The following is a 14,578-nucleotide window of genomic DNA, read 5'->3' on the forward strand; positions in this document are numbered from 1 at the left end:
TTTTGACGAATTTTAATAAAAATTTTAAGAATAATTACATTTTTTCGAGGAATTCAATTGAAATTCTATTAAAAATAATTGAAATTCTGCAATGAGTTTTATTATTTGTGAAAATAATTGAATTTTTAAAAAGAATTTTATTATTTACGAAAATAATTGAATCCACGTAAAAATTTTATTATTTATAAAAATAATTGAATTATTGCGAAGAAATTGAAATTGAAATTGAATTCCTGGGAAATTTTTATTATTTTATGTATAAATAATTAAATGTTTGCGTAGAAGAGAAAAATATTATTATTTATGAAATTAAGTAATTTCTTGTGAAGAATTTTATTCAAACTTTTTAAATAATTGAATTTCGCAGAATTTAATAAAATTTTTTGAAAATTAAATTAAATTTCATTGAGAAATTTCATAAAAAAAATTTAAAATAATTGAAATCTAGCGAAGAATTTTATTAAATTTTTTTTTAAATAATTGAATTTCTGTGAAATTAAAATTAAATTAAATTAAATTAAATTAAATTTCATTGAGAAATTTCATAAAAAAAATTTAAAATAATTGAAATCTAGCGAAGAATTTTATTAAATTTTTTTTTAAATAATTGAATTTCTGTGAAATTAAAATTAAATTAAATTAAATTAAATTAAATTTCATTGAGAAATTTCATAAAAAAAATTTATAATAATTGAAATCTAGCGAAGAATTTTATTAAATTTTGTTTTAAATAATTGAATTTCTGTGAAAAATTTTATTTTTGAAAAGAATTGAATTCTTAAGAAGAATTTTAATAAAATTTCTTAAATAATTGAATTGCTTCGAAAAATTTTATTTTTTACGAAAATAATTGAATTGTTTCAAAGATTTTTACAAACATTTTTGACAATAATTGTATTCCTACGAAGAGTGTAATGTACTTTACAAAAATAATTGTATTCTATGATCGAATTTATTATAATTTTTCAAATTTATAAAGCATTTTAACAAAATTTTTTAAAATAATTAAATTCTCGAGAAAAATTTTATTATTTATGCGAAGAATTGAATTCTTAAAAAGGATTGCATTGAAAATAATTGAATTGCATAGGAAAATTTTATTAAAATAGTAGATATATTAAAAATCATTGAATTAAGGAAAATTTTTGAAAATAATTGAAATTGTCAAGGATTTTTAAAAAATTTTTCAAAATAATTGAATTTTGGAGAAGAATTGAATTATTTATAAAGATAATTTTAATTTTAATGAGAATTTTAAAAAATTTTGAACTTAATTGAATTTCTGCGAAGATTTTTATTACTTTTGAAAATAATTGAATTTCTGCAATCATTTGTATAATTTCTCTAAAATTATCCAAATTATATCGTACAATTTACGAACTTTTTATTCTTTTTGAATCTAATTACGGACTTTACGGACCTTTTTTAGCCAAATTATGGACTTTACGGACCGTTTTAAAAAAAACGGACTTTTACGGGATTTACGGATTTAGTTCGAGCCCTGTTGTATATAACTAACAACCATTATTACAATTGTTACAACTAATAAATATTGTTACTATAATTGTTATTAATAATTATTATAAAGTTATAAACTAACAAATATGGTTAGGTACTGCAATTTTTATCAACAAATAAATATTGTTAATACCGTTATTGATAGTAATAATACAATTAAAATAAAATAATAATAATATGTAATACAAAATCATAAGATTTGAAACAAGAATAAAAAAATATAAATAATAAAAAAATAGTGACAAAAATTGAAATACTCGCGGTCAAAATAGAACAGGATACAAAGTCCCTAGTTTGAAATTAATATTAATACAGAGAGAGCGAAACAAGGAATGAATTTAGAGATCTATATAGACAACGTGTTGTCGAAGGGAGAATTATGGGTAGAGGGGGGAGGGGTCTGGGTGAATATTATTGGAAATCTTATCACTACGAAGGCAGACTCTATTTGGGTCTTGTCGACAGTCAAAGGGGTTGAAAATCAATTAGACAACGAGTCGCCGGAAGTAAGTCACAGACGTTATGGCGGACACATTATTTCCTATTGTTCAACAGACGATGCTGACATACGAGCCACCTGCACCCCTCTCTCTCTCACTCTCGTCTCGTTTCTTATTTATATGCGACATAAATATTTTATTTACCATTATTTATCCAATCATTGTTGCTACAATCGACCATTGCAACTGCTTTATTAAAATAAAATAAATAAATAACAGTTCGGAGAACAAAAGTTCTTCCCCAATGACGAAATTCTCTCATTAGTAAAACAATCACATCATTCATAAAACCGATAAATTATCAATCCCCATCAACTTTTAGGCTTAATCCGAATACGAAACAAAAATCTCCTCACATCCTTATACTACTGATTAAATCTGAATTAAAAAAAAGAACAAAAATTAATTAATTCAAATTAAATACAACCGATAAAAGGAATAAAGGACAATATAATTACGATCTTGAAAATTATTTTAAACGAACAAAAGAGTCTTTGGATGATTTTTTAAGAAGAATAAGAAGAAGAACAGTACACGTGAGTTGTGCCATGCGTATACATTCTATACCTATAACCATACGACATGTGGCAAGCGCTGATGTCGAGGATCTGAAATATTATTTTGTGTTTTTTTTTCCTTTATTTTTTTGCCGCGAACAAAACAACTGTTATAGGACTTGAGTCCGCGAACTAGTCTACCTTCTTCTTGTTCTTCTTTTTTTTCTTCTTAACACGGGAAACACGACACTTTGGCAGATGGTATGCTTCCCTTTTTCAGAAGTTAACCAACTTTCTATACCACTTTACCTAATTTCAACATGTCAAAAAATTACTATCAAAATCAGGTGAACAATCACTTCTTTGACAGACTGTTATTATACAAGTTGAGAGGGAGAGAGTAAATTTTTCCATCGGCTAGAACTTTTCTAAAACTTTCTATCCTCTATGTATTGGTACGCGATGGAAATTATTTTACACTACATATGAAATTTTTAAATTTATATTTAAAATTTTTCTAAAAAAACTCCCCTTTTATTACAATATGACACACATGGAAAATCTATCCTCTATCCTTTCTAGCAGCACACGTTTCCAAAAAGATGAATTCTCAACGCGCGGCTTCCTTATTCTTTCTCCCTATAATATTTATGGGCACATTCTTTTTTCTTCGACGTTAAGTTTTTCCACGTATCTTTCATGCGTTAGTGAGCAAATTATCCAGATCACGTTCTAAGTATACGTCGGGAAAAGTCTTAAGTGTAAGAAAAGAGAGGGAGGGAGAGAGAAAAAAAGAAGCAGGAAGCACGTAAAAAATTGCACACGCCACAAGTTTAGAATACGTATTACGTTTATGTGGGTTAAAACTATATGCCGGGTACATCAATTTAAATGAATAATATAGAAAAAAAAAAACGTTAAGTACTTTCTCAACATATTTTGATATTCTACAAATAAATACGTTCTAAATAAATAACTAATAAGAACTAAAAAGAACTAAATACTCAATAAATATTATTACTATTCATTCACAAACTACGTCACGCATTTTCGGACTAATTTTTACCCCCTCCCCAAACTCCTTCGTCACATTTTTTAAATACAAAATAAATTTTTTTCTACATTTCGTCCTCTCACTTCTAGGAGTGTTACGTAGTTTGTAAACGACCCCTATTATAAAATAATTAATTATTTTTGCTAGAAAAAGCCTAAATACAAAAAACGGTCTTAATAATCATATTATATTATTTCATTTCATTTATTTGACGGGACAAACCCTTTCGTACATAGTATAGTCCTAAATCTAATACTTACACATGTAACAATACCAAAAAATAAATTTAAACTAAATCTATAGTCTGTAAAATTACATGAGATTATTGTAATTTTTTTTAAATATCAAATTTTTCAACGATTAAGTATATAAAATTTGATTAAATTTTGAAGTAACTAAATAACTAGCAACAATTCGCACGGCTAACTTCTTTCTACCTCTTTTAAATAAAATAATCAATTTTAAAAATAATAGAATTTAAAAATTTTCTAAATTTAAATTTTTGTTGAAAACACTAAAAAAATTCAATTTTGGAGAAATTATAAATAATTGCAGAAATTCAATTATTTTCAAAAAATAAACTAAAATTCTTATAAAATTCAACTATGTTCAAAATTTGAAAATAAATTCTAGTCAAAATCCCCATTATCTTTATAAATAACATAATTTCTCTTCAAAGTTCAATTATTTTCAAAAATAAAATGCATTTTTCTAATTTCAATGATTTTCAATATCTACTATTTTAATAAAATTTCCCAAAAAGAATTCAATTATTTAAAAAAAAATTTAATAAAATTATATGCAAACATTTAATGATTTTCAAAAATAATAGAAAATTCACAGGAATTCAATTATTTTCAATATCTACTATTTTAATAAAATTTCCCAAAAAGAATTCAATTATTTAAAAAAAATTTTAAGAAAATTCTACTCAAACTTTTAATTATTTTCAAAAAATAATAAAAATTTCACAGGAATTTTATTATTTACAAATTTTTTTATAAATTTCTTCGCAATCATTTAATTATTTTCATAAATAATTGATAAATATAAATTGATTTAAAAATGTATTTCAGTTACAATTTTAGATTATAATTGAATTTTAAAAGCATTAGAGCGTAAATTTTTAGAAATAATTGAATTTTGAAAAGGTTTAAGATTAAAATCTTTGAAAATTTGAATTTTTCATATTTTTAATTAAGAATTCTGTGGAATTAATTTTGTTTTTAGAAACTTTAATTGCGAATTTTTTTGAAATTGTTTAAGGTTTTTATTTTCTAATATATGTTTAATTGAAGAATTTACGAATAATTGAAATTTTGTAAAATTTAATTGTAAACATATGAATTTAAAAATTCTTAAAAAACTTTTTCAAAAATTATTAAAAATAATTGATTTATAGAAGATGTTTAGTTAATAACACGAAAAAAAAATTCAATTTTAAAAAAGTCCGTATAATTTCAATTTGACAAAACATAATATTTAACAAAATTTTAGTCTTTCAATGAAATGAAGTGAAAAAAATTCTGATGATTTCTATTTGTCATTACAATTTCGAATTAATTGTAAAATAAAAATAATTATAACATAAAAATAAAATATACAATCTATCTAAAGTTAACAAAAAACAAAAGTATAAACAATCACTTCAGAGTGCGAGGGACAGAAAAAGTGAATGAATGAAAGAACATTTAAATTAGAGGTGTGCAAAATTCGAATCGAAAGAAAACTCGAATCGAACTACCAATTCGAAATTCGATGTTTCGAATTTCGAATTGGCCGATTCGAATCGAAAGTAAATTCGAATCGAACTAGCAAATTCGAAAATTGGAGTTTCGAATTGTATACAACTCAACTCGGTTACTTTATTCGCACAATTAATTATTCTATAATTTTAATATATAAATAACATACAAATATCAATAATGTGTTGAAAGTGAAGAAAATATTTTGCTTATTGTTTGTAGTTTGTTCAAGAAAAATTGAAGAATTTTTGTATAATTTGAAAAAATTATTTTTTGTGGAATTTTAATTTATAAATAGGTATGATTATAATTCTTAAAAATTTTAATTGTTTTAATTTAAATTTTTTAATTATATTAGTTTGTGTATGTATTTGAATTTTCGGAAATATTGAAAATATTGAAAATAATTCAATTCTTTGCAAGAATTCAATTATTTTCATAAATAATAAAATTCTTCTCAGGAATTCATTTTTTTTAAATTTTAATAAAATTCTTTGCAACTTTTCAATACTATTTTAATTGAAATTTTGAAAAGAATTTAATTATAGTCACAAATTTTAATAAAAGACTTCGCAGTAATTCAATTATTTTTAAAATATTTTACAAAATTTCTCTAAGGAATTTAATTATTGTCTTAAATTTGAATGAAATTCTTTTCGAAAATTCAATTATATTCATGAATGATAAAATACTTTGCAGAAATTTAACATTTGTGTTGTTACTTAAAAAACTCAATGCAGAATTTCAATTATTTTTAATGCAATTTTAATCAAATTTCTCGAAAAATATCATTATTCCTAATAATTTTATTACAATTTGTTGACAACGATTTTTTATTGGCATTGAATTTTAAGAAACATTCAATTATTTAAGAAATTATTTATTTTTGTATTTAAATAATTGAATTCTCGTAGAATTTTCTAACAAAAATTGATTTAAAAATTAATTTCAGTTAAAATTTTATACCACAATTAAATATTAAAAGCAATATAGCGTGAATTTTTAAAAATAATTGAATTTTGTAAATATTATTTTAAGTTTTTATTTTTTAATATTTATTTAATTGAAGAATTTAGGAATATTTGAAATTTTGTAAAATTGAATATTGTAAACTATAATGGATTTGAAAATTCTCAAAAAACTTTTTTGAAAATTATTAAGAATAATCGATTTAAAGTTATCAAAGAAACATTACACGATTTTCCATTACGAGGGAATTAAGTTTATTGGATAAAAAAATACTTTAATCTTCAATTGTTTTCCTGGATTTTGTGTTAAAATAAAAAAATGCAGAAGTTGGAAAAAATTTAAAATATTTTTTTTTAAAAAAGGAATTTTTTCATTTTTGAAACATAAATTTCAATTTTTTTTTGTATTTTATGGCATAAGCGACTCATATTTTTAAAAAAGAATTATTTTCGCTGTATTATGAATACCAGCCTACTAATTTTAGGTTAGGATTTCTGTCAAAATAATTGTGCAAATAAAATAACCGAGTTGAGTTGTACAATTCGAAACTCCGATTTTCGAATCGGCCAATTCGAAATTCGAAACTTCGAATTGGTATTTCGATTCGAATTTACTTTCGATTCGAATTTTCTGTTGTCGAGTCGAATAATTTTCGATTCGACTCGATTAAATGCACACCTCTAATTTAAATTATTATAGTTAATTATTATTTAGTCTAAAATTAAGTGTCTATAATTTAATATTAACATTATTTTAATATAATAATTATTTATATTCTTTGTTCAAAAAGTTGAGTGTATAATAATAATTTTTATTACCTTTTCTATTCTTTAGAATAATGAACATTTTCATAATGAAGATTATTTTCAATTTAAAAATGAAAGTATCAAATAACAATTTTTGCGAAATTCAATTTTTCTCGTAGAAAGTTTAATTATTTTGAATTTAGAAAATCTCATGTCAAATTTGAAATTAGTATCAAAATTTGTTAAATTTTTTTTTTGATACTATATAGTTTTAAAATAATATATAAATTGAAAATTTAATACTAATTTGTTTTTCACTTATGTGTCATAATAATTATTTCTTTAAAAATTACTTAAATTAAAATGACTCAAAATTGTTTACAATAATCAGTGCAATACAACATTCACGCGCGCGGATAATTTACCTGGTAAAATAATAATTTGAATACAATGAATTTTAACATTAAATATAAATTTATGGATTGTAAAAAAATATTTCATTACCAAAATTATTCTTTTCACACGCATATATATATAGATACATATTTAATGAAAGTTGCCAAAAAGCAAAATTAATTAGATAAAATCTAAGAAGAATAAAAGAGTGAAATATGAGTTTGTTGACCTACTCGCAATATTTTGAAGAGAACGAGAGACGCGACCACGTTTAGCTAATTTAGTTTTCGACTTTTCATGGTGTTCCCATCGATCTTTATTATGTACACCTTCCGACAGCTTATACCATTCTCTTATTCCCGAGACATATTCTTTCTCTCTTTCTCGCATAGACACTCCCTTTTAAATTCGCGTTCACGCCATATAATATCGTTATATACACACCCATTTTTGCTTCCGTAACTTATCGGAAGTGCCTCACAACCTTTGGCTCGAAAATTTTCAACGACTATATACATATATACATGTACAATTTTGAATAAAAGCGTTATCATCACTTGCCAGTGAATTATTATTTATCTCATATTCAGTATGTGGTGTACATATTTCGAAGGGGTGGGGGGGGATATTTCGCTTCAAAAATTTCTTTTTTGTTACTAGCAGTTATTGTAACTGGGATTGATTATAACTACCAAAGATTGTTACTCCCATTAATTGTAACTACCAACGATTGTAACTACTAATGATAATTATTGAGTTAAAATAATTTTGTAGTTACAATTACAGTTTTTCTAAGGATCTTAAATTGAGACAAAAAACGAATCAAAAGTGTGATAATTGTTTAGTTAACAATATAGTAACTCCTTTTTTTAGTTTTAGTACTAAAAATTTATTTTAGTTTTTGTTACTTTTAAGTTTTTCTTTTTGCTTTTGTATATTTTGCATAAAGAAAAATGAGGAGAATGAAGAATATTTTGGTCGTTTTTGTTTCGAGCGATCGCCACACTAATAATTCGGCTAAACGAAGGTGCGTGCTGCATGCAAGGGAAGAAGCCGACATATATATATATACGGTGCCGCCTTTACTCCCTTTTTGCAAACGAGAATATTGATTGCACCGTTTCATCCAAAAATCATGTAGAAAATATATATTTTGAAAGTAGGCGATACGACGCCCAAAGGAGAACTAAACGAACCAAGCAACAAGAATTAGTTTTCAAACCATCCAATTTTCTCGTCTCGCTCAAATCATGTCAATTGTAAAATAATATTATATAATATATTTTACTGTTTATATCTACACATCACTTTTTTTTACTTTCTTTTCTTCTTTTCTACTTTGTTCTATTTTAAAACAGTTTTTTTTACTATATTTTTGAAATAAAATTATGTACGTTTATTTTTATATATCGTTATTACCTATTTATTATTTTTTTTTTTACAAATTTCTCTCCCCCCTCCTCTCACAAAATAAAAACAAGTTTTAATAACACGTGCACGTGTCACTTTCAAATTTTCAAAACAAACAAAAACGTTTCATTCAATTCACAATATATCAATAACAATATACCTAAAGACAAGTTTTATTTGTGAATATAAATATTATATAAAATCTTACCAGAATAACTGCGCGTCATCATTATCATCATCATCCGGTTCATTGTTTCCCATTGACCTTCACTTATTCCAAAAAAAACATTCTTCGTTTCTTAATATCAATTGTTCACGAAAAAAAATTTTCATTTCGAAGACAATACTATTCGGAAAATATACACATTTTCGCTAAAGAAAGAAAAGAAAAAAGAAGCAAAAACACTTTGAAATTACTTCTCTAACTTTTAGAAATATATTTTCACAACAAAAATTTCTTTCTCTCTTCATCTTTTTTCGAGTGAAAAAGATGAAAAATAAATAAGAATGTGATGCGAAAAATTAAAAGAAATGAGAAGGAAGCAACCTTTTAGGATTACAGGGCATCGATCGTTGCGTTGTAAGACAGAGAGTCATCGTCAAAGGTCAAGTAAGGTGTCGCGTGTAAAGATTGTTATTTCACGTGCAAGACTTTAATGCTATATATGAGTGCGCGCCATTTTGATTCGTCATCCACCACATCGGGAAATCCTCCCTCCCCACCCACCCTCAGTTATACTCTTTCATTTCACCGCGAAACTGCGATCACCACCCGTTTTATACAGTCGTTGTCGTCGTTTTACAACACTTTCAAATGGTCTATAAATGCAATTCTTTTCTCGATAAACCGCGCGGATGATTGTGCTCTGCTCGCACTGAAAGTCTGTCTTATTTCCTTTTCCATATAGAGGACAAAACTACTATATTTAAAGTAGTTTACATATTAACTAGTATTTCTATTTAAGTTAACATTATTACCATATTTATTATTTTTTAATCACCGTTTTTCCTAAAGATAGTAAAAAGACAATATTATTACCAACAACTATTTCTGTATACAATTTATTTATCACTATATTTTTACGTTTTTTGTCATATCTAAAGAACCAATAACAAGAAAAAACTTTCAACACTAAAGAAATGAGAAAAATTTTCTCTTTAATACCAAGAAAAAAAAATAATAAATAACAAGGGGGAAATACGTTTTCTATTAAAGAAATTCACATATATACATAGAGCGAGGCCGCGTTCTGGCGCCACGCATTTAACTGCGCAGATATTTTCTATCGCAAGAAACCATTGCCATCGTGTATATAGTCATTGTCATCGTTATACAAACTCCCTATCACTAATACTAAAACTATCTCCGCTAAGATTCGGTATCGCGACAACATGCAATAAAGCCCTTGTCACGCGTCATGCTCACGCGTGTAAACATTGCGGGCACTGGTTCTCGTATCGAGAGACAAAGAAGATAGGGAAATTGTAACTATCAGCGATTATAACTACCAAAAATTGTTACTACCAATGACTACCAACGTAATTAGCAATGATTATAACTATACTAAAGATTGCAATTGCTAACAATTGTAACTAACCAGTGATCGTAACTGCCAAAGATTGTGACTACCATGATTACAACAACTAATGATTCCAACTATCAATGATTGTAACTACCAGTGATTGTAACTATCAACGACTGCAACTACCAATGATTGTAACAAACAATGATTGCAACTATCCACGATTGTAATTACCACCGATTGTAACTATCAAGGATTGTAATTACCCGCATTTGTAACTTATCAATGATTGTAACTAACAATGATTGCAACTAACAATGATTGCAACTATCAACGATTGTAACTACCAATAATTGAAACCACCAATGATTGTAACTTTCATTCTTTGTTACTTGCAATAATTTAAAGACTAGGTAGTTAAAAATTCTGTAACTGTCAGTAACAGATGCTCAACTGAATGCTATAACTAAACATCAACTATTTTTCAACCACTTACTTACGAAAGTTTAAAAACTAGTTGCATTTAAAAAAACACAGCTCAAACGCGTCTTGTTTCAAATGCTACCAATTTTTCATTGATAAATAAATATAAGCTAACTTTAATTTTTGAAAATTTGTGTGTAAAACTATTGCATAAAAGTTGCCTGGAGGTTATCTTTGCACGCGCTCGAGTTTTAGAGAAAGTGTGTATTTGTTTGTTGTTTAAAGAAGAAGAGCTTTTCCCGCTCGCTCCTCCTGCACTGTAATACGCACTATATACATTTACAATAATTAACAAAATGAAAACATGAATCGATTTTATTAAAAAATAACCAGTTCACTTTCCTTTCAAAACAAGAAACATTTCCCTTTTCTTTTTTCCTCTTTCTCCTTTAAGTCTATTGATTTATTTTCCATTTTTTCCTATTGGCCTATTTTTCTTTTTTTTCGTTCCGTATTTTAGTCTACATCCCTTTTTACAAGCAATTGTCACTTTTATTGAAAAAAACCTTTCTTGTTCCCTTTCCTTTCTTGTTTATTTTGAATTTCTTATTCTGTGTTTTGGTTTGCCGGTGCGTCGCGAGCAGGAGCACAACAACAAACAACAACTACCTACAGCTCACACTAATATTATTATATACATGTAATACTTATACACACCACCATGATGATAAAACGCGAATACATATTATGTGCGCAGTGCTTCATTGCGCAGCTCTCAGTGAGACGCAGTTTGCGGGTTGCGTGGTATGCCGACACTGGCTTGCCCTGGTCCGGTTAGGTTACCAAAAACTCTGGGTGGCCGACGAGGAAAGAGAGCGCGAAATAAAGGAGGAGAAACAACAAGTAAGGTAACGGGAACGAATAAAGGAGTAAGCAGAAGGAAACACTGAGAACGATACATATATGTGTGTATGCACTTCTTGAGACCGACGACCAGTTCGTTCACTGCACGAGACACACGTAATGAAAACAACCAGATTCACTCCACACTAAATATTCCGTCTATTTCTTCTGTTTGTTTTTAATATTTCACTTCGTCTTAGCAACCACTGTCTAGTACTTTTTTGCCATCACTGACTACAATAAATTATGGTTACTTTTTACTGACAATAATTTTAACTGTCGTTACTTTTTACTACTAATTTCTATAACTATTATTAGTTTTTACAATTAATTATTACAAATGGCTTTTGTTGTTACTAACAGTGATTGCAATCACCGACGACAGTAAATACCTGCGTTTGTAATGATAAATGATTGCAACTATCAACCATTGTAATTACAGGGTTGCCACAGGTCAGGGAAATTAGAATTGGTCAGGGAAATCAAGGAAAAGTCAGGGATTTTTATTAAAAGTACTGGAAAAAAATTTAATTTTTAGAATTTATAAGAAAATTCTGAATTTCTGACAATAATTTCTTTTTAAATAACTTAATTCAATTACAGTGGAACCTCGATTATCCGAACCTCTCTGTTATCCGAACCCTCTATTATCCGAACCGAAAATCATCTTATCCGAACTTCTGTTATCCGAATTTTTCAATTATCTTTATATAAATAATAAAATTCTTCTACGAAATTCAATTATTTTTAAAAAATTTAATAAAACTCTTGGGAAAATTTTAATTATTTACCTATAAAATATTTTCACAATTCAATGATTTTCAACATCTATTTTAATAAAATTTTCCAAAAGAATTCAATTATTTGAACAAAATGATAATAAAAAATTTCACAGGAATTCAATTGCTTACCAATTTTTTTACAAACTAATTCAATAATTTTAAATTTTTTAATAAAATCTCTCGTGAGAATTCAAATATATTTCAAGGAATTTTTAAAAAATAGTTCTGAGAAATTCAATTATTTCGAAAAATTTAAATAAAATTCTTTTAAAAAATTCTATTATTTAAAAAAATGTTAACAAAATTCCTTAAAAGATTTAATTAATAAAATTTTCGTAAAATATAACATACTTCCTAGGAATACAATTATTGTCAAAAATGTTTGTTAAAATCTTCGAAACAATTCAATTATTTTCTTAAAAAAAAAAAATTAAACTCTTCAAAGCAATTCAATCATTTAAGAAATTTTAATAGTCAAGAATTCAATTATTTTTAAAAATTTTGATAAAATTCTTCATAAAAATTAAATTTTAACGAATATTTACTTATATAATGAATAATTTATTTTTGTATTTAAATAATTGAATTCTCGAAAAATTTTCTAATTAAAAAATGAATTTGACTTAAATCTTTGAAAATTTGAATTTATAGTTACGATATTCTTATGATATAAACTATAATGATTTTATCACTCTGTCATCTTAAATTTATTATAAGTTATTGAATTTCAGAAGGTTTCAATTTGAAAATATTAATTCCTATAGAAAAATAATAATAATTAAACACTAACAACAATTCGCGCGCTAAAGTGCGCGGCTATAACTTCTTACTACCTTTTAAAAAAAAATTGGTTATTTTAAAAATAATAGAATTTAAAAATTTTCTAAATTTAAATTTTTGTTGAAAACACTAAAAAAAATTAAATTTTGGAGAAATTACAAATAATTGCAGAAATTAAATTATTTAAAAAAAAAATGAAATTCTTATAAAATTCAACTATGTTTAAAACTTGAGAAAAATTCTCGTAAAAATCCCAATTATCTTTATAAATAACAAAATTCTTCTCCAAAGTTAAATTATTTTCATAAATGTCAAAAACATTCTTGTCCTTATTTCAATTATTTTCAAAAATAAAATGCATTTTTCTAATTTCAATGATTTTCAATATCTACTATTTCAATAAAATTTAACAAAAAGAATTGAATTATTTCAACAAAATTTTAATAAAATTATATGCAAACATTAAATTATTTTCATAAATAATAAAAATTTCACAGAAATTCCATTATTTTCATAAATAATAAATTTTTTCCAAGGAATTCAATTATTTTCATAAAAATGGTTATTACAAACAATGGTTGTTAGAAAAATAGTTAAAAATAAATGGAATTGAAAAAAAATGTTTGTTACTAAAAACAATTATTAATTACAGCAGAAGGAGAAAAAGAACTATAAACTTGAAACTCCAGGGAAAATAAACAAACGTTTTGAATTTTTGGTGTTCCCAGCACCCTGTTTCGCGAATAAAGTTCCCTTGGTACCTTGACGCGCACACTGCCGAGGAGGGAGATTAAGGGGAGAGTCAAAAAGGGCTGCCGAAGAGAGGAGTGGAAGGGGGGAAGCACACAGTGCGCGCCGATATCGCGAGAGTGCATCGGGCCAAGTGCGTGAGTGTCGTCACATCCGGTATACACACCGTCGTTGTGTCGACGAGCCGCACGCACACTCGAGACTTCTCGAGCACCGGTAGAAAATTTTTATATCACTGCATTGCATCTACAACAATGGAAAAGAATAAACAACTTCTTGGAGGAGCGAAATTGAGAAAAATGGATTTTTTTTTACTCTCAATAATAGAAAAACGGATCTTAAGAAAAATGGATTTTCTTTACTTTCAATAAGAGAAAAGGGCTAAAAGCAATAAGCAATAAGTAAAAAAAGTCAAAAAAAAAAATTATTTTTCCAGAAAAAAAACCCCCTAAAAGGAACAAGAGAACAGAACGAAAATAACATTGTACACCAAAAAAGAGCGAAAATAACAGAAAAAAGAAGAAAAGTAACAAGGAAATCACGTTCTGCAAATTAAGACACAGCAGAAAATGAAAGTAGCTT

At 26.0% G+C, this 14,578-nt stretch overlaps 2 protein-coding genes across 8 annotated transcripts in view; one reads left to right on the plus strand and one right to left on the minus strand.

Annotated features, from left to right (window-relative positions):
- Positions 1-14,578, minus strand: part of LOC122497978 (serine/threonine-protein phosphatase 4 regulatory subunit 1-like) — a 595,496-nt gene that overhangs the window by 173,259 nt on the left and 407,659 nt on the right. The gene's annotated exons all lie outside the window — the stretch shown is intronic.
- The window catches only part of LOC122497984, a 97,249-nt gene continuing 91,620 nt past the window's right edge, over positions 8,950-14,578 (plus strand). Inside the window, exon 1 of the mRNA XM_043605445.1 lies at positions 8,950-11,689. Within this exon, the coding sequence (XP_043461380.1) occupies positions 11,529-11,689 (161 nt within the window). The 5' untranslated portion in view covers positions 8,950-11,528. The remainder of the gene's footprint in view (positions 11,690-14,578) is intronic.

The sequence above is a fragment of the Leptopilina heterotoma genome, unplaced genomic scaffold (genome assembly GCF_015476425.1).
Source record: "Leptopilina heterotoma isolate Lh14 unplaced genomic scaffold, ASM1547642v1 Lhet_14, whole genome shotgun sequence".
In the NCBI taxonomy this organism is placed as follows: Eukaryota; Metazoa; Arthropoda; class Insecta; order Hymenoptera; family Figitidae; genus Leptopilina; species Leptopilina heterotoma.